The sequence below is a fragment of the Xenopus tropicalis genome, chromosome 1 (genome assembly GCF_000004195.4).
Source record: "Xenopus tropicalis strain Nigerian chromosome 1, UCB_Xtro_10.0, whole genome shotgun sequence".
Taxonomy (NCBI): domain Eukaryota; kingdom Metazoa; phylum Chordata; class Amphibia; order Anura; family Pipidae; genus Xenopus; species Xenopus tropicalis.
In genome coordinates, this window is record NC_030677.2 from 69,368,692 (window position 1) to 69,396,320 (window position 27,629).

At 34.7% G+C, this 27,629-nt stretch overlaps 1 protein-coding gene across 15 annotated transcripts in view; it reads right to left on the minus strand.

Annotated features, from left to right (window-relative positions):
- Positions 1-27,629, minus strand: part of camk2d (calcium/calmodulin dependent protein kinase (CaM kinase) II delta) — a 107,369-nt gene that overhangs the window by 10,148 nt on the left and 69,592 nt on the right. For 4 of the 15 annotated variants that reach the window (XM_031890418.1, XM_031890602.1, XM_018096985.2 and 1 more), the window contains exons 8-16: positions 25,811-25,894; positions 24,027-24,121; positions 23,526-23,648; positions 22,371-22,454; positions 20,578-20,620; positions 16,287-16,321; positions 10,843-10,896; positions 9,564-9,608; positions 3,592-3,640 (exon numbers count right to left, since the gene is read on the minus strand). In XM_031890418.1, coding sequence (XP_031746278.1) covers positions 3,592-3,640; positions 9,564-9,608; positions 10,843-10,896; positions 16,287-16,321; positions 20,578-20,620; positions 22,371-22,454; positions 23,526-23,648; positions 24,027-24,121; positions 25,811-25,894 — 612 coding nt within the window. 15 annotated transcript variants of the gene reach the window in all.

Below are 27,629 nucleotides of genomic sequence, written 5' to 3' on the forward strand. Positions count from 1 at the left end.
ATCTTTAGCCTCCCCAAACAAAAAAGTCACCCTCCACCTATGGTGGTATGCCAATAGCAGAGTGGATTTAAGCACTGATTTGACCACTATATTTTTTGGAAATGATCACTGCATTTTGGCTGTTAGCACATGTACTGATGCTCTGTTAGTAAACATGGATTTTGAAGGGAAAAAGGCTCTTACAACAGCAATAAAGGGAGCTGAAGGTGGCAAAAGAAAGGGGGTCCCATGTGAGATTATGCTCAACACTATTTAGTACAAACAATCACCCCAAGCATCGGACTTTTCTAGCAAATTCACAAGCACAGTACTCTGCCTTTATTTTAAAAAGTTTACATTAGATTTCTAAGTTCACTGCTTCCAATGCAGCAAATCCTCACCTGTTACACAGGCTTAGTAATACCCCAATTACGGTTCTGAGAAGTAGGGCAATTGGCAGGGGCACAGCTAGAGGCTCAATGGTCCCCATGCAAAATTTCATGTTGGGCTCTTGACTTATGTATCACAAATACCTACCCACGGGCACCAGTTTCCCACACCATCTATCAAACTATATCCCTCTACATCCAACCCCTTCTACTACAAGTTTTTTTTTATTATCTTTATTTAAAGATATATTGTATTTATTTGTAACAAGTGACATATTCAGCAGAGGTATGACACTACAAAGCGGAAGAGTGCTCATTATGTGCCTTGCATGTTCTACTTTTGAACAAAATACAGGAATTTTGAGAAAGTTTCCATGCAAACTGAACTAGTCTGAATAATAATGCATTATCAGAACAAAAAAAAAAGGAGAACTCTTTCTAGCTTAATTCTTTCATTTCATTAAGCTTTAGTTCTCCTTTAAAGGAAGCAATGCCATGGTTATGTTAAAGCCTTTGTATATAAAACTCTTATTAAATCAAACAAATTTAGATGATAATTAAGTGCCTGTGTAAGCTATTATTGTCTCCTATTAACTGAATTAAACACTATTTCACTGATCCATCCTAATGGCTACAAGTTATGTGTCATATCTATAACGATTTCCTGACCAGAAACAAACAAGCTTGATGTTTCATTTCTCAATTTACAGAAATGTCGCTCCTCATGGGCTACCAGTGAAGAAATCTTTTCATAATAATTGGTCTACACCAAGAACAAGTCAATATGATTGAGCTGTTGATGTGTGATAAATCAAGCAAATAATACATGCACATGTGAATAAAAACACATTATGAAACAGGTTGGGAGTTTGAAATCCGCTTTCCACAAGCAAGCTACTAAATAATTACTTAAAATAAAAATTGCTCACACTTTTTACATATAAGATTTGATTTGAAACTAAAGTGCAGGTGGCCTTGACATAAAATGTCACATGACAGCCAGCCCTACTCTATGTAGATAGGCAACCTTTGTCACGCCAGATGTTGCAGTATTCAAACTACTACAGTAGTTCTGCAACTTTTAGAATACAGAGGGCTTCCTAGGCCTTTTTTGTGACTTTTTTGTACATTTGCGTGATTTTTTCATACTTTGCGTCATAAAGCGCAACAAAATCGTATTGTCGTGCCGAGTACGAAAGTTCCGGATTCATTCATTAATCCCACCAAGCAAAGCTCCTTTGCCTGCTTGAAAAGTAAATGGAGGACACCTATGCACCACACTGGGTTAACTCGGAGCGCCTCTCCACTCCATGTCCCTAAAATGAACTACGTAAACTAAGTAGCATCAAATACAGTGAAATATATGACATGCGTGGAAGCAATCATAAAAACCATTAAACCATTTGAATGAAAACCTGGCACTATAGAGAAGGTATAAATGGGCCAGGTCAGTGGGACCCAAGGAGGGTCTGTCAGTACAAGTACAGCCTTTTTAAGGAACCCATATCGCCACCAATACTTTGGTATTAAGGTTAAAATCAAATGTCCAACTGTGCATGTTCTGTATGGTCACATGTCTGCTTCATATTTAAGTAGGCCAACCTTTCTTAATATGTGGCATAATTAGCTGATCACTAAATGAGAAGCTTAACTGGCACATGTAAAACAACTTGTAGTAATAAAATGCACTTTAATAACCTAAAATGGGGACAGATTTTTTAATATGCAATTACCTATGAAGAAATGCAAATTAGCTTAAAAAATATACTTTCATAACAGAGAAATATATAGAAAGCCCAAAGCCAATTAAATAAGTTAGACACAGGCATCTGAACAGATAACTATATAATAGAAGAGGACCAATACATTGATACATAGATACATAGAACTGTGTGAATCCTACCAAAGGCTATGCTTTGGTGCACAGAAATGTATAGCACTGACTGGCACACTCGGAAGAACAATAGCTCCCTACATACAGCATCACTGTTAAAGTGACCTAATGTGCAGTTCATGTTTCAACTATATGCAAAATATATTTCATAAATGCCAGCCCGACACCTTTTTTGGTAACTGCATTGGAAAAAAGCAAAATACGCAAATAGTGTGTTAACGGTCATTCCTTCACACCTCACACTTGTCAGCTATTCCTTTTATATGCAGAAATACATTTTTGAACATGAATATAGCCACTTTAATAATTACATACAATATAAAGATTGCTATTTATACTTTAGGTAAATAAAGATGTAAAATACGGTTTTCTTGTTGAGAAAGTCTGTTGCCAATTTAGAATAATAATTTTTTGCCTAATAAAAGGAAACATAATTCTAAGCAACTTTCCAATATCAATTTATTTAAAATGATTAGTGCTTTAAAAGTTATTTGTAAATATAACTGCTACTGAAAGCAGCATTTGCTGAACTCCTGGTTGTTACTTTTTAAACAATGTTGCAAGTGTCAGGCTCCTCCAGCAAGACAAGTCTGTAAAATCTGCTGGTGTTTGTTACATTGTTTCAAACACCAGAGCCACCAGGGCAGAGAATAGAAAGGACAGGCAGACACTGCTTTTAAAGGAACAGTAACATCAAAAAATTAAAGTGTTTTAAAGTAATTAAAATATAATGTGCCGTTGCTCTGCAAAAAACTGGTGTTTTTGCTACAGAAAAGCTAATATATATATAAGGTGCTGTGTAGCCATGGGGGCAGCCATTCAAGCTGGAAAAAAGGAGAAAAGGCACAGGTTACATAGCAGATAACTAGTAGATAAGCCCCATATAATGGGGGTTTATCTGTTATCTGCTAAGTAACCTGTGCCTTTTCTCCTTTGAATGGCTGCCCCCATGGCTACACAGTAGCTTATTTATATAAACTATATTAGTCTTTCTGAGGCAAACAAACCAGTTGTAGCAATGCAGGGCAACAGTACATTATATTGTAATTACTTTTATACACTTTCATTTTTTGGTGGTACTGTTCCTTTAATAGCAGTTATATAAACAAATAACTAAAAAACCATTACAAATATGTAATGAGTGTATATTGCAATGTTGCCTAGAATTTAAAATTATTGCCTAATAATGTCAGCTTGACATGTCCTTTAACAACTGTTTCTTTAAGGTTCAGATTTTTCCAAAATGTTTCTACTCAGATAGTACAAGCAGTGGCCTATAACTAAAGCCGCAATTTAACACAATTACTAGAATTACCACTGTGCTTTTACCTTTTACATCTTCATCTTCAATGGTGGTATTTGAGCTTTCTGTTGACTCCTGTTGGGAAAATACATAAAGGATGAAAGGAAACTGTACAAGCTTAAAAATATGAGGACAGTGTAGATCTTACTTAAGTGCAATATCAGAATGTATCCCTGTCCAAATGCACGACATATGGAGAATGATTTAAAGCATACAAAAACGCTATTATAATAATATTGCGTAGCCCATGTATAAACTGACATTGAAATCACAGATCAAACAGAATACAATAAAATGTTTGTGCTTCTGATGCTTCTCATAATATGTAGTCAATTAAAAAAGCTGGTTAGATTTTAGAGAATTGTCTCTTTGTGATCAATGGCAATAATAAATGCAGCTGTTGATTATTTAACTCAGATTTAAACATTACCGCAACATGCAGTCTTAAATTGCGATGGGTTAGGATTTGACTTGCTGACAGCTTGCAACATCCCATTACATTGAACAGTAACACTAGGGGCCATATTAATTTAGGTTTGCTCAAGGTGTGTTATTTGTTTTATATCAGACTAATGGCAAAACATCTTGCTATTAATTTATTCTACGTCAGACCTGGCATAACCGCTTGACACCACTGGGACAAATTTATGCAGCAAAGAATTTTCTGTTGTCACCCATCTCTATGAACAAAAATGTATTATATGCTTCACCTCATGGTGAAATGGTAAATATAATACATTAACATTAATTATAGGTATGATTTAGTTAATGCTCATAACTGCCATAAGTGAGTGCTTTTTACATAAAAATACAATTAAAAAATATTAATAGGTGATCATTTTTTTTATTTATTTTTTTAAACAAGGCAACTAGCAGCCTCAGGTCTTTAAATTAAGTATTTCTGGGAAAAACTGAAAATTGCAACACAAAAAACAAATAAGAGGCAACCAAATACAGATATAGCCATCATTCATTATATGTAGTTCATAATACATCTGTTGAGAAGCACAGAAGGTTTCTTACAGACGAGGACCACAAAGTTAGTTTGCTCCCAATTCATTCGATGTGTTTATAAATAGCTGTGTGAAAAAATGACCCATACTGCCCTCACATTTGCTCAAGCATTAAAGTACCAGTAAATGACCAAATTTTAAAACATTTAGATACATTAAACTAGAGTGTACTCATAAACTGGCCATAATGCCAACATTTGATAAGGCAGTTTAGCCAATTTTGATCATATTACCAACTGTCTGGGCATGTATGGCTAATTAGTGCGCCGTCCATACAGATTATCCTACAATTCTGGGGGATCGAGGATTATCTGTTGTGACACAAAATTTCTGTTGGCTGACCAAAAGAAGTAAAGAAGAAAAGCAGTTCCTCTTCATATTCTACTGTTCTGATTGTTCGGACACTGAACAAAGGAAAAAAATACAAAGGTGGTTATGCACCCTGAGTACCATATGGGTCAGCCAGCTATGGCCACATTTATCCTGTACTGGTAAACACTATGTATTTTCTTCAGAAATATAGTTTATATAAGTAAGCTGTTGTGTAGCCATTGAGGCAAGCCATGCTGAAGCTGCACACTAAATAGCTCAAAAAGACACATTTACATAGCAGATGACAGTAGACTACAATGGTTTAAGTTTTTTAACAGGAAGAGGACACATGCCATTTATGGCACACTACAGAACTACAGGATTAAACATTTTCTCATATAACATAGTTCAGCCAAGAATTTGTTTAATTTTAGGTGCAGGGTGAACAGACCCTTTAAGGACAATGAAAGGTTAATATAAATTAAAAGTCAGCCTAAAGGCATTCTTTTTAAGTACTTACTGCATATCTAAATTCCCAGATCCCTGCTTGCTTTTCTGAGATATGGTGCTGGCAGCCTACAGCAGTGTGAAGCCTACAGTGACATCACTGAAATCTCTCTCCCCTTCCTGTAGGTGCCAGCGGCAGCCTTCCTATTCTCTGAGCATGTGTGTAACTTGATCCTGTCTCCTGTTCTGAGCTACACATGCCCACCAGCCAATCAGAAGCGGATCTGGCAGAGGGGAGGGGGGGGAGGGAATGAAACACATGTGCAGTATGAAGCAAGGAGGGAAAGGAAGGGAGAATACCCTTTTAGAGATGGCTGCCTGTTCTAGAAAATGTGAAGTAAGTGTGACTGAGTAAATATTTGATTAGGTGAGCCCAAAGTGTGGCGTTTTTACTAAACAATAGGAGGACTATTGGGCAGTATGCTTTTTAAATTTTGACTTGCATTCTCCTTTAAATATAAAAAACAAACATTCATATTATGTTACTGGTCCTCTAAGGAGTGCAGGAATGAGATTTATTATTAATATTGCCTGGGCCTTGGACTTTCTCGGTAAGGGTGTTTCTGTATTTTGGATACAATCCCTTACAGATAATAAATGCTGAAGTAAACATTTATGTTACCTGAGTAAACATTACTTACAAGTTACTGTTAGCAAGGCAGTAAAAATAAACCATTATTTGTTAACAGGACAATAAGTGACATATGCAATCTCACGTTTCAGGGATTTATGGATAATTGTTCTTATTGTGAAATTTCAAAAATCCAGAAAAAGACAAGTTTAAACATCTAACGTAGCATGGTATGCGAGAGCAAATTAGTCTACAGCAGACCCATAAGCTGATTTACTAAAACAGATGTTTGTCCATCAATTAGATTAAAAAAAATATTTCAGCTCTCAATTTTTACTGTGGGTTATCAGTTGAGTAGCAATTAAATAGAATACATTTGTTATACACAGAATAGATTGTGCCATTGACGAAAAATATCACGCAGTAAAAAAAACATCATAGTAAAGTGAAAGTAAAAGAAATTTCTTTTGTGGCAACAACATTGTAAATTGGTTGAAAGTTAGAAAAGGATATCACAACATTTAGTAAATCAACCCCATGTGAGTAAGAGGAGTACGGGCTAACAAAAAACATTACAAATGTAACACAGAGGGTGACGGCAGAAATGTATGTAACCTATTAACTATTAGCAATGACCGAATCACCATTATTAATGCACAGTCATTAACTATCCATATTCATTAATTTTAGGTATACAGAAGCCACAGTCAGGTATACAGAAGCCACAGTCAGGTATACAGAAGCCACAGTCAGGTATACAGAAGCCACAGTCAGGTATACAGAAGCCACAGTAGATGAATATTTATGAAAAGGTTGTAAGAATTTTGCACTCTAAACGGGACATTGTTCACTGATGTTTGATTGAGTAATATACAATGGAGAATAAACCTTCACATCAGTTTATAGAATTGCTGCATTCTCTGACCCCATAGTGCAAGGGAAACCTGCAGCTTAAAAAAAAGATGCAATTAGCCAGTAATTAGTCTAATGTAGGCATTTGCAGGAAGCACTCTGCACTGCCCTTAGAGAACCAGTGATTCAGGCATCTGTTCAGGTTCACCAAAAGACAAACTATTTTCAACCTGCTACAGGTATATTAATTTAAAATAATTTATGACTCAATTAACTAATGAGCATGTTTGCTATAAACTATACTGTTGCTTCTGGTTACAGAACGAATTATTTTCAGTCTAAACCACCACAGCACATTGTTACTTTATTAACAGCAAAGTCCCTATTTCTTTTTAATAGTTGAGAAATCAATGTAAGAAATCAGTTATTTGACATCATATTTTCCAATGCGCATTGCCTTTCTTTAACTGCACCTGCACAGATATCATGTTGGGCTCTGTGAAAGGATTCCTTAATACTCTCTGGGCGAAATTGTTTCTGGGATTTTAAAACCAGTTCTATCTGATTCCAATTTAACAGTATGGGAAAAGTTAATGACATTTCTAACTGGGAGGTTCTTAAAGTAGAAGGAAAGGTAAAAACTAAGTAAGCTTTATCAGAAAGGTCTATGTAAATACAGCCATAAGCACTGAGAAAAGTTGCACTGAGTCCTCTATCAAAAGAAACACAGGATTTCTTGTCTCATTTTTTGTAAATATGTTCATCAGTATCAGACTTCCTCTCCTTTAGGGCTCCTTCAGGTTTGAGGCACCAGTCTGCTCAGTTCTCTCCTCTCTCCCTTCTCCTGCTCCCCCTCCCTTAAGGATTCATAAAACTCACTCCCCCTCCCATAGGAATGTGTGATCTGAGCTCCAACAGCTAGAGCTGCAGCAGGAAACTATGAAGACCAAGCTAAAATGGCAGCTGCTGTCTTAAACAAACAGAGAAAGCTTCTAGGGCTCTTTACTCAGGTATGGTAAGGCTTTCTGCTAAATAAATATAGTGTACTAGGTAGCACTAATGTGGCAAATCTATTAGCAGTAAAATGCCAAAATGACTTTCCTTCCCCTTTAAGTATTTCAAGCAGTTACAATTTTAATGACATTTAGGAAAGAGTTCTAACAAATCAGTACATTTATCAAAAACATTTATATGTAAATTCTCCAAAACAGTTGATTAGCATCCTCTAATATACGGTGTTACAGCTGAGCACTAATTGTTAGAAAATAGTTGTTAAAATTAATGCAATGCAAGTTGCTAGTAGGGTTTATTCGGGAGAGCTCTTCTCTATGCTGGAATGTGATGTTACAATTCAGAAAACAGCAATAAATAAGCAATCAGTATTTTTTTTACCAAGAAGAAAAGGCTGTATCTGATGGGATCACAGCATGGTCTGTCACACAAAAGCTACCTGAAGTGCCCATATACTTTATCTAAGACACCTCTAAATGCCACAGGTAAGCAAATACATGGCAAACACATTCTTGTGCTTCTGTCAAAATAAATAAATAAAAAGAAAAAAAGAGAAAATCTATATTGTGTTGCCTTATATAGCATATATACAATATATATCCCCTACAAAAGCACTGGCAAATAAATAGTTATTTAATATCACTTTCATAAACTGATTAATGTGTTTCAGGCCTTACACATTTTCTAATTTTAAAGCAATTCACACTAGACCACATGGAATTGCAATTAAATAGAAGTTCTGATTATGCAATTTAAGACAGACCGTAGATCCAAAGTTGAGGTAATCTGCTACAGCTGTAGAAGCAGGGTTACACAAGTCAATGGACATGAGTATCAACCAAACTGATCCAATTTTAGACTGTCAAACTGAAGGTATGAAAGGATTTAGGTCTGATACATTTACATAATGGAGTTTGTTTATAACAATGGAGCTTTTATAAAGTAGCTCATTGGTCAGTTAACTGTCCATTCCCTGTTTATTAGGTAAGCACATACACACTTTTAAGAGGATGTGCTGAGTTATATTGAATGCCAGTGATTAAGTCCCAACTTGTGACTTGCTATGACTTTGCACAAGTAGGCTATGGCCTCTTTACCTCCCATCAATGCTCTTTAGACTGCTACTTATTATATCAGCTCTTTTAAAGGTCAGATAGAATTAGAATAATAACAAAATAATCTGCCTGTACTGGCATGTAAAAAGACATTTACACTGAAGCCACACCTAAAAATATACAAAACGAAAGTCAATGCATGTTCATATATTGTCATAGTGTCTCCATCTGTTGAACATGCACACAAAAAATGAGAAAGCTGGTGAATATCTTATATTCTATTAATGTAAAGAGAGTTGAAAAATTCAAAATTAGAACAATTTCAGGTTTCCATGCATAAAACACGTAATATACCAAAAATAAATTAATAAAAATGCAAATGGCCATACAGAAAACTTCTACACGTTCTTATTTCTATTAAATATAATGGGTACCGAGTGGCATATTCATATGGAATCTAGGGTGCTTAAGGAGGACATTCACTAAAAAGTAATGGCTCACAGCAACTTTTTTATTTGCTATAAATTGAAAATGCTGTAACATCATGGAAGGCTATTCTGTTTAGTGAATTTCTCCTTAAGCTTACAGGGATGAATTTAGTTTTAGTTAGTTGAGAAGTGCTTGTTGATGAAATATGCAGATTGTAAAGCAAGATGGAGTTGATTCTTTCTGAATACCTTATTTCCATCAGCAGGATTGTGGATTACTGTAGATTGGGGCTCCTGAGTAAGAACAAAATGAGAGAGAAAAACAGTTCCTATTGGTGAAATTCAGTTGCACAGGTTAAAGGAGAGCAGTAAGAGCCAGCTATAGAGGAATGCAGACAGACCTATAGCAAGGTCAACCGTTTGCATAAAATGTCTTAGACATCAAATGTGTCCAGAAACAGACCTATGGGACAAGTCTTGTTACCTACAAGAGCAGCATGCAAGGACCTTATTCATGATCACTATGCTACTGGGAAAACAGAGTCTCTTGAACTGCAATCTTAAACTCATAAACTGCAATCTTAAACTCTAACAATTGAGATTCTTGTTAATTTATAAACCAACACATTACACCGATATTCTTGGGTGTAAAAGGGTGTTAAATTAGCTTGCATACTAGGAGCTCTTTTAATAAACACTGGGTAGTATGAATAATGCGCTCTGAAATTTTCACTGCACAAAGCAGTGAAGGTATGAAGGGCTACCTTTAACTTATACATAAATATGACCAATTCTCTTTTTTGTTTATTGTATTCACGCCTTGTGGCATTTTTATGGCAGTGACAGCCTATTTTTGGCAGAGGTTGTGACCTAAGCAGAAAACAGGTCAAATACATCTTCTTTCTTTTGTGTCAGATCATCCATTTCTAAAGTTTTTTATTAATATATCTATGTAAATAATAATATATAGTTACTATCCAAAATTATGGTGCGCTGTATTTAAGAGACATCCATGCCCTTGGGCATGTAGGGAAGAGCAATTCATTTGGTCGGTTTCTGTTACTAAAAATGAAAAAAGCACTATAATCTGAATAAGGTCATATTAGTGTTGCAGACTTGTTAGCTCCCACTAATATCTACACAATGGTTAATCAAAAATGGTTAATCAAAATGGTTTCACTTTGGACATTTATTAAAATGAGCTTAGGTGCAACAAAAAATCACATTCTACTCACAATGGCAAAACATGCAAACGTCTCAGCAGCACTGATAGCCAATGTGCCACTGAATTTACTGTACATTCTACTTACAATGGGATAAAACATGCAAATGTTTTAGCAGAACTAGCAACCAATAAGCCAACTGCCTTTATTCAAACAGTAAAACACAACAATGTATGAAGAACCTTCTTTACAAACCACAACCACAAATATAACGATTTTGTATTTTCAAAGCAAAACAGTAAAGGCAGAAAAAAGCAAACAGAAGCTACTACGAGTAATTGGGTTAAGAGAAGAACTATTAATACCAGAGGCGGGGTAGGATCTTTAGGGCTGGTTATAACGTTGGCTTTGTTGTTTATCTGTGGTTTGCAGAGAAACAGAAACAGAAAAAGCATCTTACACTATTTCAGAAGCCAGTTCACAAATAGGAATATAAAATCAGCACATTTGGGTTCTTTGCCAGTCAATGCCAGGCAGAGAGAGCTGTATATACTCTGCTGACAAGATACTTCATTATCACATATGTTTAAGCAGCTATATCACATATCTAAATCAAACAAATGAAATCTTCAGAGGGGAAAAAGGCAGACCGCCCCTGCACAAAAATGCAAAACAAAACAGTCAGGTCATATTCAGCAACACAGTTTCATGTTAACTCTTCAAATCATTTTGCTGCAATAAAGATGTTTAGTGAGTACAAATGTAGCTTTCATCACTGGTCAGGAACATTTGTCAGGATATTGCAAAGAAAAAGACAGCAATACTGTTGCTCACAACAACAACTCTATTCATTTAAAGATCAGCTAAAGTAAATGTTTTCTTCATTTTGTATGTATGTATATACATGCTACTTGTTCCACAGTACAGTGCTGGGTTTACAGGACATTAAAGGGACAACAGAGGACAATACAATAAAAAAAATCAGAACAATAAATAATACAGTTACATTTAAGATTAAGTGCTAAGTGTTAAAGGAAGGAGTTGCCTGCCCTTAGAGCATACAATTTAATTTTATATATGCTATATCCCATAAAGCATGCAAATAAAGCTACCAGTCAAGTGAAAGAATCCAAAATGATACAATTTTAATGATTAAATATAAAAACTGTAGAAAAATGATGCAAGAAGGGGTGGGACCCTTATCAAAGGGAGGCCAGTTGCTTGATGAGATCAGGGAAAAAGTGGAATTCCTGAATTATATTTTGTATCTGTCTACACAACTCAAGGTTCATTGAGGTCTGGCATGGTGCTGTGAAACTGGTCAAATTGCTAATGTGGTGCCACTATTAAAAAAAGGGATACCATATCTGTATAACAGATCTTGCCAGTCTAATATAATTGCCTTCTATGAGGAGGTGAGCAGAAACCTAGAGCAGTCGATGTAATCTACTTAGCTTTTGCTTAAGCATTTGATACAGTACCGCAATGAAGGTTACTGATTAAATTAAGGAATAGTTGCCTGGAAGATAATAACTGTTACATAGATAGCGAACTGGCATGAAGAATAAATTCCAAAGGGTAGTGGTAAATGGAACTTTTCTTTTTATCTTGTACTGTATCTGTTTTTGCTGATGATACTAAATTGTGCAAAACTGTAAGTTCAATGCAGGACATTTCTGCTTTGAAGGTTCATAGTTGATAAGTGCAAGGTCTTGCGCTTTTCTAGAAATAACATATGGCAGTAATACAATAAGGGGTGTATTTATTAAAACTGGAGGCAAACATCCCCGAGCATATATTTTTTTCAACCCAAATTTACTACGTATCTACTATTATATTCCATTTTAATAGCTCCCCACTAAACTCCTAATCAAAAAGCTTAAGATGGCCAAGGAAAGGAAAAGGCTAATTACAAAGACCTCATCAACAAAACCATGACTGCTTCAGAATTACAATAAAAGGCTGAAAAAAAGTTTGCACTTTAGAAAAGGAGAGAAGTTGCTAATGTAGGAGGTCATGGGGGCTTTGCAGACTGAGCAGGGAAGTTTTCTACTGAGCACCCTTGTAAATGGTCACAACCTGCATGCATTCTTAATGTTAATGCGCGCTGAGCAGGAACTTTACAATAACAGTACATATATGCATACGTCTATGGGTTTAAAAAAATGATAAGAAATTTAAATTCTTTAAAATGTAAAGCTGCATTTTTCTTAAAAAAAAACAGTTCTTGCAAATTGAAACTTCCTGTTATGTTTCTGCTCCTAGCTAAAATCAAATCAGGAAATGAAGCATTGAGTAACACTAATACATGATACAGTTTTTATACCCCAGTCTGACTCTGGCCTCTCTCCATTGCTGTGCTTACGGTCTACATCCTCAGACAAGCTTCAAGCCACTATAAGGAACTTGTGGGTTTTATTTAATCTGCCTGTTTCCTCAAACTATTCATACCCATTCAAAAAAGCTAACAGATAAGCTGTGTAGAGTGTTATTAAAGGAACAGTAACACCAAAAATTCAATTGTATAAAAGAAATTCCAATATAATGTACTGCTGCCCTGCACTGGTACAACTGGGGTGTTTGCCTCAGAAACACTACTATAGTTTATATAAAGAATGCAGCTGTGTAGCCATGGGGGCAGCCATTCAAAGGAGAAAAGGCACAGGCACTTAGCAGATAACAGATAAAACACTATTGTATTCTACAGAGCTTATCCGTTATCTGCTATGTAACCTGTGCCTTTTCTTCTATTTTCCAGCTTGAATGGCTGCCCCCATGGCTACACAGCAGCTTATTTATATAAACTATAGTAGAGTTACTGTAGCAAACACACAACTTTTACCAGTGCAGGGCAACAGTACATTATATTTCTTTTACTTTAAAACTCTTTAATTTTTTGGTGTTACTGTTCCTTTAACTACCATAGTCTCAAGGAATGAGGCAAATATTCAATAGGTGAAAGCTTTTATGTACCTCAATTACTCAGTGTAATGTAATTAACTGAAACTGAAGCATTCGAGTGAAGGTAGCCACAGGGTAACCTGCAAAACCTTTTTGTGTTTTTTTTCTTGTTGTTTTTGGACACCAAAATAAAGCAACTAAAGGCAACCACAAGAAAAGTATATTCTATAAAGTTTTAGCGCATGTGGTCAAAAACTAGAACTAACCTAAAACCATAATTTGTACTAAGGTATACTGTTGATTTTCATATTGCAACGTTCAGAGGCCTATAATTGTAGAAACAAAATATTTGCACAAATAACTGCAGCCAAATCCCTGAACAAAGACATAAGTGTGGTTACAGTACAGTCAGTTAAATACTTTCCACCAAGAGAAGGCCAAAAATGTACTCATCCACATTGCTCTCCAGTAAATGAATTTGGATGGCAAAGAGAAATGGAATGTGCTGGCTAGAATGTATCTGGGAAAAACATGATCGTCCACTGCAGACAAATTTGCCTCCTTGTTTATGCTTTCTAGTGCCATCAGACAAAGACAACATTTGAATGTATTTCTTCAAACTTTTAATCCCAGTTTTCTGAAATTTTAAATAGTTTCTGTGTGCATACGTTTTTGCCAAAATACTAGATAATAGTGTAAATTGTGCAACCTCTTTAGAATATACAATATAAAGAAATCAAAATAATCCAATTCCAGACCAGAGCAACAACTGGGTTTTTCAGCCTTAAAGGGTAGGTTAAGATTTTGTGAGAACAACAGTTTGCTATCCATGTAGCCCAGCTTTAAGATCAGTTATTTTTAGATTAAGGTAAAAACGTATTTGTTGTCCTAGATGTGCTCATACAACTATGTTTTCATATATCTGCAACCTTATCAAGAGCAGACTAAATCCTACAACTACTGGGGGTCCCCTAATTACGTCACTCGTCTGAAACCAACTGCTATAATGCAATGGCTGCACGTCAGTGGCAATGGTTTGTTTTTATTGCAATAGCTTTAGCTTGCATCATGGACAGAGTGTACAATCATTTGCATTCAATATTAAAGCCATATTTAATTTTCAAAACAAATAAGTATGAGATTAAGGTTTATGATCATAGTTAAATGGGACATTTTTAGTTTAGCTCAATTAAACCCTCAGAGCCTGACTGCTCCAAATACACAGTACTGGAGTGCTTGGTGTCCCTCGGTATCCCCAATGTGTAGTTTACTTCACACATAGAGAACCAAATTGTGCTTGCTACAGGATAAATTTCCAGGGAAAGCAGACATCAACTTTCTTTTACATAAACTGCATCTGTGCAAATGAAATGAAAATACAGACTTCAATTGGGGGTGTGGGAATTGTGCAACTTTTTCTTCTAAATGTAACCAGTAAAGGTATTCCAAAATAACACAAGCTGAAAAAACACAGCTGCACTGGAACTACTCTGTACCATCAAGAACCAGTGTGGCAGAGGGTCTCACAATCATCTGAACACACAAACAGCACTTCCTTTTCTGTAGTGACCAGTCATAGAAAATGGAAAAAACAAATCATCAACTGACTGGTAGGGACCATTTAACAGTAAAGAATATGTATTCATGTGTTTCTATAAATAATAACAAAACCAATACTAAATAGCAGAGAAAATGTGGCTGTCTAAAAATCTTCTTTGTCCTGTGATAAACACTAAAACAGCATGCTGCAAAGATGCTAGACATATCCTATAGATGAGAGTATATTAAAAAGGCAACACAATGTTTATACTAATGTATTAATCTATCGTACTGAATCCGTGTAAATATTTTTTCCACATCAATGTTTATGTTTAAATAAATGTATCCTTAATCATTTGACCTTCTTTGTGCTCACAATTAGTTTAAATAAATATTATTGGGATGCAGCAAATTCAGAATCCAGCTAAAACCCAGCAGGACTGCAATACAACACAACTGAACAGTAACCCCTAAAATAAATTTGGTTCAGATTTATCTCAGCCAAATCTGTTGAGAAAGATTTGGTTTTTGGCCAAAACAAAAAATGATTTGGAGCATCTCTACATTTTTTATAAAGGAACAAATAACTTTCCGACACTATATAAATAAATGATGTTGAAGATAATGACAATTTGCCAACATTAATGTAATACGTCTGATAACTGGCCCACTGGTTTGATATAATTAGAAAAATGCAGGCATAGTTTCAAAGACAGATGGTAATACAGAATGGGTAAATAATACCAGAATAGAAAAATGAATTACATTTTTACAAGAGGTAAGAGTTGTATTTTCCCATAGCCATTTACTAACATTATTTTCCCAAAAAATAATGATATACAGAAAATAAAGAAAACTGACACAATCTTTTCATGTGTAAGTATCAATTAACACAAATGTGATTCAAAGCCTCTGATGAATAACAAGTGGACCCTATGGAAAAACCATGGCCAAAACTACTGGTAGGCAAAAGAAGCATGAGCCTAGAGTGCAGGTGTGTGTGCCACCAACACATGGCAAAGGAAAAGGGGGGGTGGCTTGCCTATAGCTCCCTTCCAGCTTGAGCCAGCACTAGAATAAACAATATCAATTAAATGGGTAAAATTAATTTCACTATATATCAAAGCACAATAAACATTTCGGGTAGGTAGATACTAGGTCTTAATGCGCTATGAATATTATGTCTAACGAACATTACAAATTTGTGTTCTTAATATTATAATAATTGTTCTTTCATTTCTACTTAAATCTGCATTTTTCACGAGTCACATACAATCACGGTAATAATTGTAGCAAGCCTGAACATTTCTCACTGACAGCAAGCTTAGTATATCTCATTTAGTATTAAAGAACTGCATAATTATCTTACCTTGACTCCATCAGGTTTCTTCAGTAAACTCTTCGCTGCTGTAAACAAATAAAAAGTTTTTTTTTAGTTAGTAGTCACCAATAAGCCCTTGCTGATACAATGAGTGAGGTAAAAGACTTCCTCTGCATACAGCATGGGATGTCATAGTTTATCCATGCCCCTGTCCACATCCAAAATTTCATATAGCTACATGACAGATATAAGCTATTCCTTTTCTAAAAAGTACAAGCTCTTGCACATTTCACATATTTAGTCCCTTGATAAAGTGAGACACATCTGTAAATAAACTGATTATTATCCACATTCTGGACTTTTCATGGCATTTAATTTCATTGCCCACATCTTGCCATTATTAAAAGGAAAGTAAATAAAACATTCATTTTTTTAATTAAGATTACAATACAAATAAAGGGAGCTAATTTCTTCATTTAAAGCAATACTATAAAATGTCCACAGCTGCTACCAGCCCTTCTCTCTACATATTTTGAAGAACACATACAATAATATCAGATACATGATGTACAAAGTCTGCATTTACAACTATGTACATTCCCAGCAAATTTGGTTATTAACTCATGCTAACAATGGGACGTTGTGGATTAACTGGCTATTATGTTAAATTACTATATTGCCACATGGGACACTGGAACAGGAGAAATGAATGCCACTGATGTGCAGCAGCAAGGTAACCTGGGAAGCCGATACCACCTATTATATTTTATTTTGCTTGTCCTTTAGGTCCTTGTCTCTTTAGTCATCACTTGCTCTGGACCTCTTCTCTTCTCCCACTCACTACCCTTTCCATCTTGACATTCAAGTTACATAAGACATATAAGCAGAGATGTGTTTTACGGAGAGTAATGTGTTCTCAGATTTGCACAGCAGTTGAGAGTATTCAGGGGCTATAAATTGCACCTACAGGGTACATTATTTGCTAAAACCTGATAGCATTGGTTTGTTCTTTAAAATTAATTTTAACATCTAATTACCATGAGTTTTTCTCCTTATAGTCACCACAATCACTGCTTAATTTTGACCTACATTTCTCTAATAACAACACATATTAAACAGCATTAGACATGGCTAAAAGTTACTTTAGAAAGGAGTGTACACTGTTTTGAAATACCAGAAAGAGGAGGATGTGTAGAAAAACTAGGTATTCCAATACTGTCAACACATGCTCAGGATTTGTAATTTACCTCTGCCTTCATTACAGGAACATTTTAACTATTTTCTTTATTGTAAAGAGGTATAGAAGTAGTCAAACACATCTCAGCTTTAAATTCTTGTGCTTATTATATTTAATATACATTTACTTGATAAACAAGACTTCCAGATGCCATACTGCTTTTTATTTTTAATGTGCTATTGTAAATCAAATAATTTAATCTAAAAATGTGACTACTGTTGCTGCACAAAAATGGTGTTTTAAAATGCACCATAGTAGAGCCATAATGTTAGAACATGGACTGGCAAGGTATATATTCCCATTAGAGACAAGTGTAGATTCAAGAATAATGAAAAGTAAGCTTCAGCGTGAACATAACTGTATATGTTTTGAGGCCATAGGAAGTAATCAGAATAACAGCTCTAAGAGACATCTAACTTGATGACTACCATACATAACTGATGCACTATATATGTAAACTTGTAGGGCTCAAGTAACTAAAAAAACTATTTTTAAGAATCAACCCAGTAGATAAAGATGATTGATATAACCAAGCAAAAGGACTGTTGGTGACTTGATAGACTATATAGATCATACAGACAATCCCACTACAGTTATTTTAGGTGTTGTAATGGTTTCAAAAGTGAATCTGTTTTTAAAAGAACATGTAAAATTAGGAATTTAGAATCTGTCACTAAGGCATGTAGCAAACGTTATACTATTTTTGCCCTTACGTATAACACTTTTTTGAATTCAGTTATTGGATTTCCCAAGTGCAAGTATTAGTACAATTTCCAGCAAAAAATGCTCTAAACTATTCCAATAAACAGAGTGAATTATAGCAAGCAGAAATTAAAATGGGTAAAGATGAAAAATATCACTATACAGTTTATTGATCTTACCTCACATGAAATACATTCCACATAAAAGAAAAATAAGAAAAAGGAAAAATGAAAACAATTATAACCACAACAGTATGAGTGAGTAATGTAAATGTCATGCACCTGCAAACAACCAAAGGGCCATATTCAATGAAATCTCTATCTGGCAATATTGCCTTCATAAGAAGTACAGCATCTTTAATTTAGGGTTATGCAGTTCTTTCCATAATACATACACTAAATAACTGCAGTATAGCCCTGTTTATTAAGAACCACCTACACACTGTTAAATCTGGCTGTACTTGTAGCTACATTATAAGTAAACTAATGGCTGCAGAGTCTTTCTTTATTAGCCATGTGGGTGGACAGCTGTGTCTAGGGAACTGTTAATGGATTCCTAAGTTTGTCCTGCAGGATTATGCATAACAAAAGGCTTTTATTATCCATTGAATATGCCCATAATGAACAAATACATAAACTGAAGCTATAAGTACCCAATAAAGAAAGAAACAGTTTTTATTTCACTCCGTATGACCATACATTGCCAGATTTGCCCATTATAAAGTTACTCAGAGCATTGATTAGCTCACTAAACACAAATGAGCCCTTTTGGTATGTGACACACATTAAGGACAGAAGGAACAGCACATAATAATAACAATGTTTTTAAATGATATTTTCTGTGACTACACTATAGCTTTTAATAATGTAAAACAGCTGTAGCAATCACCTTTTAATATGGAAAAATAAAAAAACACGCAGGCCAAATGGTTGCAAACGTTCAAAAAGCTTACCATGCATTAAAGCCCAATTAACAGATTTACCAAATTGCTAATATGCTAAATGCTAATAAATGCAGGTTGCTGAACTGTTTTTATTTTTATTTTGCATCAATGTTTTGAAATGCATGCTAAATGCATCAACACATATATATATTGTTTTAAATATTCTGTGTTTTTTAGTTTGTTTCCTTACTTTAACATGCATTTCTCAGTTTAAATATATACAGAATGTGCATAAAATGCATACTGTATATACTGTATACATGCAGCATGTTGCATACTGCTTGTGGGTACAACCAAGCATAATAAACAGGAATCAATTATCTCATGCATTAAGGAGCACTCCACTGGAGGTGCCTAACATATTGGCATTGTTGTTCTTCACTGGAGACAGCAACAGACAATGATCCAGTAGTCTAAAGGGCAAATTTATCAAAATGTGGGTTTACAGCTTAATACATCAAAAACTCACCCACATGCTATTCATTCCTATGCGATTTTTCGAAGCATATTTACCAATAGGTGAAAGTTAGAAATCACCATTTCAAAAATATGCTTCTAAAAATCCCATCCAAATGAAAAGAATGCTAGTTTTTACATTTTTAAAGAAGAGTCCATTCAACCCCCTACATGCCTAACTATCACGGAGTTTTGTGGTCTTTTGTATCTGCCGAATCTTACAATTGCCGAAGTATGTGCAAACTTTTTGCACAGATTCTATTAATTTATCATGGTAGATTTATTATATAACACTGTATACTAGTAAACGAAACTTTTATGATTGATTTGGTTCACATAATTTATTTAGCCTTATTAATCCATGTGCGCTAACAGTTACCAGGCTCTTTGGCGACGATTGAGGAAAATCCTGTTTTAATAAAACAGGGCAGAATCTTCATCTAAACGCCGTAAAGTAAATGTTGTAAGTATGCACCCGTGAAGTACAGATCCTGTTAAATATTCCATATTAGTTTGCTCGGCACTCAAGTAGGTATATTGACAACATAAAAAATCTGCCTATGCATGCCCAGATTCAATCTACCAGTTTTGGCCAGTTTCTGACATACTGCTTGACTGGGCATAATTGTCATCTCAGGATTCAGTTTCAACTGACAATGCAATATGACAGTGGTATGTGGCCAACAATACAAACTAGATTTTATTTCAGACTTACTCCTCCTAAAAGTTAATTTGACCAAATATATTTCCAGTTGTTTTTACCTGGAACACTATGATACAGAACTACAGAATGGAATACTCCAGCCAATCAAAAATAAACATTTAAAATTAGAAAAAAAAGGAATTACAGTGCTGTACAGTAAATAATTCAGTAAAGAAGTAACAGTACTGTTCTCTTCCTACATTTAAATGATATGGTAAAAGGATTGGCATTTCAAAATATAAATTATACAGTTTTTCCATATTTAGGAGACATCATGAATAAATATAGTATTATATACCTGAGAAGTTTCTGGTAGCCAGCATGGTTGTTAATATTGCCCCCTTTAAAAAAAAAAAAAAAAAAGAGAGGGAAAAAAAGAAAGAAGAGATTAAAAGATTGAAAGCAAACACAAAAACAGTATTGAGAGATAATTTCATTTAAATTTCACTGCAGAGGGCAATAATTTAGCTCCACCCCAGTGAAGTTTTCCCCCCCAGGGTGGTGCTAATTTTATGGAAAAAAAGGTTGCCTAGTACCCTGCCATTTTACTTACTATTCCCAGACATCTCTAGAGCAGATTTAGGACTGCAGTATATTAAAATCTGAAAATTGTTGGCACATATTGGGGGATATGTACTGGTACAGAGTATAACAATATGGAACTCCACAGGTCTCCTTATCACCATACACTGCTGATCTATAAACTATTGTGCTTAGTTTTGGAAACAGGTTAAATATGAGTCTGTTCCTACTATTAATTATAAAAAAATTGGAAACACAGAATAAAATACCCCTTACTAAGGTTTTATCTGCTCCTATTCCAGATTAAATAAAGGTCAATGTATTGCTGGCAAATGCTAGCCATCAAAAATCCCATACGTTAACAGAGCTTGAGATATATTAAGCAGCATTTGCTCTGTAAGTAGGCTTAAGATAGCCACTCTGTGGTGGTGTATTTCTTTATTGTGAACCGTGCATCACAATATTATAATAACTATTAGATTTAGTACGTAAGTTTAGGAAACTTACTTATCAACTCAAAATCTAAAACGATTTTGCCTGAAAGTGCATGTTTTTACTCCAGATATATATATATATATATATATATACACACAATATATTATTAATATATATGAATATAAATAATATATTTAATTTAGTTAACATGTTAATGATTTTAATGGAATTTGTAAATATAACTGCTGTTAAAAACAGTCAGAAACTACTTTTAATAGCAATTATAAAAAACTTTAAATACATTGAAATTTTGAAATGTATATAAAGCGGCTGTTTAAATTGCAAAAAGAATGTTTTTGGTTTGATAACCCATTTAAGGATCAAATGTAACTTTTTTTTTTAGGAAAAAGCAGATCTAACTGCTCACAAATGAACATGGATAACAAATGATAAGAAAGTGAAAGCTTTTTAAATGCAATGCTCATAAAACCTCAGATTTGCATTAAATGTGACACAAACGCTTGTCTTGATTATTTTTTCCCATTGCACACCCTATTCTTATGGGGTTATAAACATATTTCTTGGCCAATTAGAAGCATTTTATTACTAATAAAAAACAGCATTTGCAAAATAATCTTTATAACTTATTGGAACTGTACAAAGAGGCATTAAAGGTACAGTAAAGCACCTTGATCACCATGAATTTAATAAATAAGGCTTGTGTTGAAAATACTTTATCCAGATTTCATTATGAAAAATCTGTTTTCTTATTCTTTTTTTGAGGTTAACAATGAAAACAAAGGGTGAAGGGGTAAATTATTTATACAAAGCTTATTATAACTAATAAACCTAACTCAGCATCATTTTGCTCATGTTAATAATGCATATAGCTATTTACTGCCCCTTTAAACTTTTAATTTTATATTCAGAATCTTTTATATTTTGGAATCTTGTCCAATGGTGTCATTATGGATAACCTGCAAACTTACTGAGTAGAGAGTTCACTATAGTACTGTGTACAGTTAATCTACAAAGAATTCTAAGTAATGTATAATGTCACAAAAAGATTCGATTTGCAGTTTATACATTACTTATAATATTCTGTCTTAACACAAACAGTTTTCTCCTGTGTACCTTTAACTTTCTTCTTGCATTGAATTTCTTCAAGCAATCCACAGTTTCTTGTCTGTGCATCATGGAGGCAACAGTAGATCGTTGCTGGAAAGAAATTAGAAAAAAACACATAATAAAATTAATTAAATAAATAAAATGCTATTTTAAAAAGAATGTCTTTAGACATATTGCCCAATCATCCCAGCTTCACATCCTTTTTTACTAACGTTTTCCAGTAGCCTCTCAAACAGGAGCAATGACAGTTACTCCCTGACATATTTTCTCATTTGTCAGTTTAGGTTAACCCTATATATAATCTGCCTCTACACATCTAGTGTTTATAGGGAAGCTTATCAGCTATTTGCAATCTGCACTCTCTGGCTACTTCTTATCATGCTTATGGTTTTTTACCCAACAATCAATGGGTACTATGAAGGCCAAAACCATGTAGGTGAATTCTACTGCACACTGCTAGGGTTTTTTTAAATAATCAAATGGGCTTCCCTGAGTTGGAAGCGCTGTATTATATTGCTTTTTCATAGTTTGTGTCTCAGCCCCATATCTTCCAGACTTATCTTATTTGTCACTCGTGGTAAATCTGTGCTAATGCAGGCACCAAATCTTGTGAGGATCTGAGAGTTAATCACATTTATTTACTAATAGCAAGAAGAGGGTATTTCTAATTGAGAAAAATGAATCTAGCAGCTGCATTCAGATGTATTAAATAATAACATTTTAAACAGACAGTCTACCAACAAGTGGAAATTAGAAGGTAATATTTTAGTGTACACCATCCTAAAACAAAATAAAATCTTGTATGCAGAAGATGTACATTGACAAAGACTTGCTTACATTGTCCATAACAGTATCAGACAGAATGTACAGTGTGCTTGCATTTCTAGTCAGGTTGAACAGAACTATTTGAACCTTACAGATATATGCAGCTGCTGCTATTGCTATATGGAGCACAGAGGCAACATTTTGCATTCCAATCATTCTAGTTATTTCTCTTCTGTAAAGGCAATGTAAACTTTTATAACAGATATGCAATTTTGATAGTTACTCTAATATACAAGCAAGATCTAAGCAATAATAACTGATTAACATTTTGTCAATAAAATTGTAAGCAACCCAGAGAAGATATCTAGTAGCATAAAGTTCTGAAGAGAAACTTACACAGATCCAAGGATGTCTGAGTGCTTCCGCAGCTGTGATGCGCTTGGCTGGATTGATCGTGAGCATTTTGTTTATAAGGTCTTTGGCTTCAGGAGTCACTGTATCCCACTCAGGAGATGGAAACTAAGTATTTTAAAAAAGAATGAGTAGTTCATAAAGGGTTGTAAATCTTGCATACAAATAAAATCTGTAGAAAAATTACCACTTTTCTCAATTGTTCTAATATTTTTTTTATTTTTCTGTCGACCTTGCTAAAGGTAATTCTTGTGTAAGAATGTTTATAAATAAAACATTTTCTATCACCTTAAGCATGCTTCTTATATTCTTCCTTAAATAGCAACAGAAGTTGAATATATAAAATAACTTGGTCAAAAGAATAATAAAAACCTGACCTAAAAAACACAGTGGGAATATTGTATTCTTTATGCATAAGCTCACATATTTTCCATGCATACAGCTTCTGTTTTTCTTTTTAGTTTGGGAAATGAGCCATACACTTACATCATAAGCACCAGCCTTAATCTGCTGATAAAGCCTATGTTGGTCCTCATCCCAGAAAGGTGGATAGCCAACAAGAAGGATGTAGAGAATGACACCTGAATGGCAAACACAGTTTTCATTGTAAGAAAATATTCAACAGATTACAGTAAATATTTCTGCTGCTTTTGCTATGTGGTTTATTTTTTTATTATTATTATTTCCTTTCGCACAGTAAAAAAACTTAAAATTTACTATAATGAGTCTGTATGCGATAAAAACTGTTCCACTTGGGTAGTAACTGATGTAAATTATGTAAAAGGTATGTAAAGAGCTGCAGAAAATGCCAGTGCTATATAAAGAATAATCATTTCCATGATAACCTTATTTAAAAGCAATTACCAGAGAAATGTTAAAATTAACTTACAGAAATTTTTTTCTGCTATTTTTTTCTGCATTTTTTTCAAGTCTCATTGTCATTTCAAGTGACAAATTCAGATGGCACAACCAGCGACTGATAAGTCAACAAAGATGACCTATAGGTGGTATGGGGTTCAGGATATGAAAACTTAATTACTAGATTCAGTAGGGGTAGGCAGAAGAGACATGTGACTAGGGCTCAATGGGGGGGGGGTGTATGAAGAGTAGCGATGAGCGAATCTGTCCTGTTTCAGTTCACCAAAAAATTTGCAAATCTTTGTAAACCAGTGCACACAACTTTTTTTGACGTACGTCAATTTTTTTATACACGTGACAATTTTTGACGCCTGCGACAATTATTTGTTGCACAACTAATTCTTCCGCGGCAAAATTTGCTACCCGTTTTGCAAAAAAAAATCATGGTGAAATGTGGAAATTCGCTGTGAATACATGCCTACTGAATTATTATTAGGCACACAAATCTGTCTGTTCTGAGGTATAAACCAGGAAGGTTCAGTAAACTCAGGGCACCATAAACACCAGTTGATAATGCTTTCTGTTTTAAAATTATGGTTTTAAACAATTACGTTTAAGAGCAAATTTTTAAAAATACTTGTTGATTTTTCTTGGTACACTTGGTACAGTGTGAAAACACACAAGAGCATTTTTCTTGCATTGTACTATGTATGTATGTATAACTTTATTTATAAAGCGCTGCTTATGTACGCAGCGCTGTACAGTAGAATACATTAATATAAACAGGGGTATTAAAATAGATAAATACAAAGTATTACAATAAGCACAAATAAATAAAAGATACAATTGTAATAAGTTAAGAGTCAAAGACACAAGAGGATGGAGGTCCCTGCCCCGTAGAGCTTACAATCTAGATCCCATGACAATAAAGCAACTTGGTATTTCTTGAAAACTCTAGATTAAGTGGAGTAATAGAAAGATGTCTACTAATCTTTAAACAGAACATGGCAGCTTTCCTTAACACCTGGTCTAAAGGTGGCCATACACGGGCTGACTGTAGCGGCCAATATTGGTCCCTTGGACCAATGTAGGGGCAGAAGCGACGGCCATGCCCAACCGATATCTGGCCTGAAATTGGCCAGATATTGATCGGGCAGGTTAAAAGAATTAGTCGGATTGGGGACTGTACCGGCTCGTTGATGCGGTCCCCGAACCGACTGCGCCCATTGCCGCCGTTAGAATTTGATCGTTTGGCCCCAGGGCCTACATGTGCCTGATATCGGCCACCTGTAGGTGGGGATATCGAGGGAATATCCGCTCGCTTGGTGATCTTAATGTGTATGGCCACCTTAAGACAATAAATATTTGCAATATTTTTTCTTGCCCCTTTTACAGGTCCATTAAATTCTTACCACATGCCCACATATCCACTGGCTTGCCATAGGGATCCTTTCGTAAAACTTCTGGTGATAAATAACCTGGAGTGCCAGCAAACCCTAGGGAATGTTAGGGAAAATGGGGTGTTAGAACAGCTAAGCACTGACTTGTGAAGTTTGCATGCAAATATATTGTTACTGCATTTAAAGAACAGTTACACCAAAATTAACATGTTATATATTTTTTTTAAATATAATGTTCTCTTACCCCTCACTGATAAAACAAATGTGCTTGCTTTAGAAACACTACTCCAGTCATTAAATACAATGCAGTGTAGCCATGGGGGCAGCCATACAAGCTGAATAAGGCAAAAAAACACATCTATAGCTCAGCTCCATAGAACACAATGGGGCTCATTTATCAACACTGGGCAAATGTGCCCGTGGCCAATAACCCATAGCAACCAATCAGTTCTGTCATTACCTTACTAGACAACAAAATAGACTTTCAGCAGCAGGAGTCTAAATACTTTAATATGCTTTCACCATCAACATCTGAAAATATATATATATATCCTTGAGAAAGGTCCTAATGAGGACCGAAACGTCGGTTTTAAACAGTATGTTTTCAATAAATTTTTGACAAAGTTTTGAAGGGTGTGCCGGCCATGGATCATTATTACTTTTTGCATACTCACATTTTGGCTGTGCACCCCGCAGGAGATTGAGCCTTGGAGTGCTGACACTATTTGGATTGATATATATATATATACACACACACATACACTAAAGTGACAAGTTCCCAGATGTTGATGAGGGAGCTTTTTTCCAGTAAAACAAAGGCTGATAACCAGTTTGTAGCCCCATAAACACTGCTAAATCAGAATGCCTATATTAGCTAATGACATAATTATTAAAGGCAGGGAATCTGTAGCTTGGTATATTTTATTTCAAAAGGCTCAGATCAGTTTGACAGTCTTTGAAGGTAACTGTCAGATTCAGTTCAATGTAAAAGCAAAGTTGTATGTTTTTATTAAAATAAACAAAAAATACAATAAATGGGTGGTAAAACAAGAAAATGTATCCTTCTAGGAATATTTTAGGCCCCTATATGACAATGGAAAATAGCAAAACAATTCAAAAACAGTTTCAAGTGAAATTTTGTTCCCCAGTTGGTGCACTTGCAGTATCACTATATAAACAGAGTTACTTTGGCTTCGAATGAGTTGAAATGGGTTAATAATTTCTCAAAGACAATTCAAAAGCAAGTCATGTCAATTAGAAGTTAGGGCTAGCAAAAATAGCCATGTCTTGGGAGACAGAGTAATTAAATGCAAGTAAAAGCCTGATATTTTCCTCTATATATTATTAGTAAGATTTCACAGACTTAAGAACTTATGCTTCTTTTTTGGTCAAACAAAGTCCACATGAATCAACAAGCAGCTTTTGGTGTATGGCAGTTAGCAAAATAAATGCAGACATCTTGTTTGTTGCAATAGTGCATAACAGTGCACCAATGTTTTTGCATAAACCAGTGGTACTACAGATATAGGATCAATTATCCGGAATGCTTGGGGCCTGGGTTTTTTCTAGATAAGAGGTCAATCAGTAATTTGGATCACCATAGCTTACATCTACTAAAAATCATTTAAACATTAAATAAACCCAAAAGGATTGTTGCTACAAATATGGATTTGTGCATCTTAGTTACCATAGTAACTAAGGTACTGTTTTATTATAACAGAAAAATAGGAAATAACTTGGAAATAATTTTTAAATATTACAATATTAATTAAAATTGACTCTGGTCATCCAGAAAACTCTGAATTACAGTTTTGTGAAAATGGATCCAATA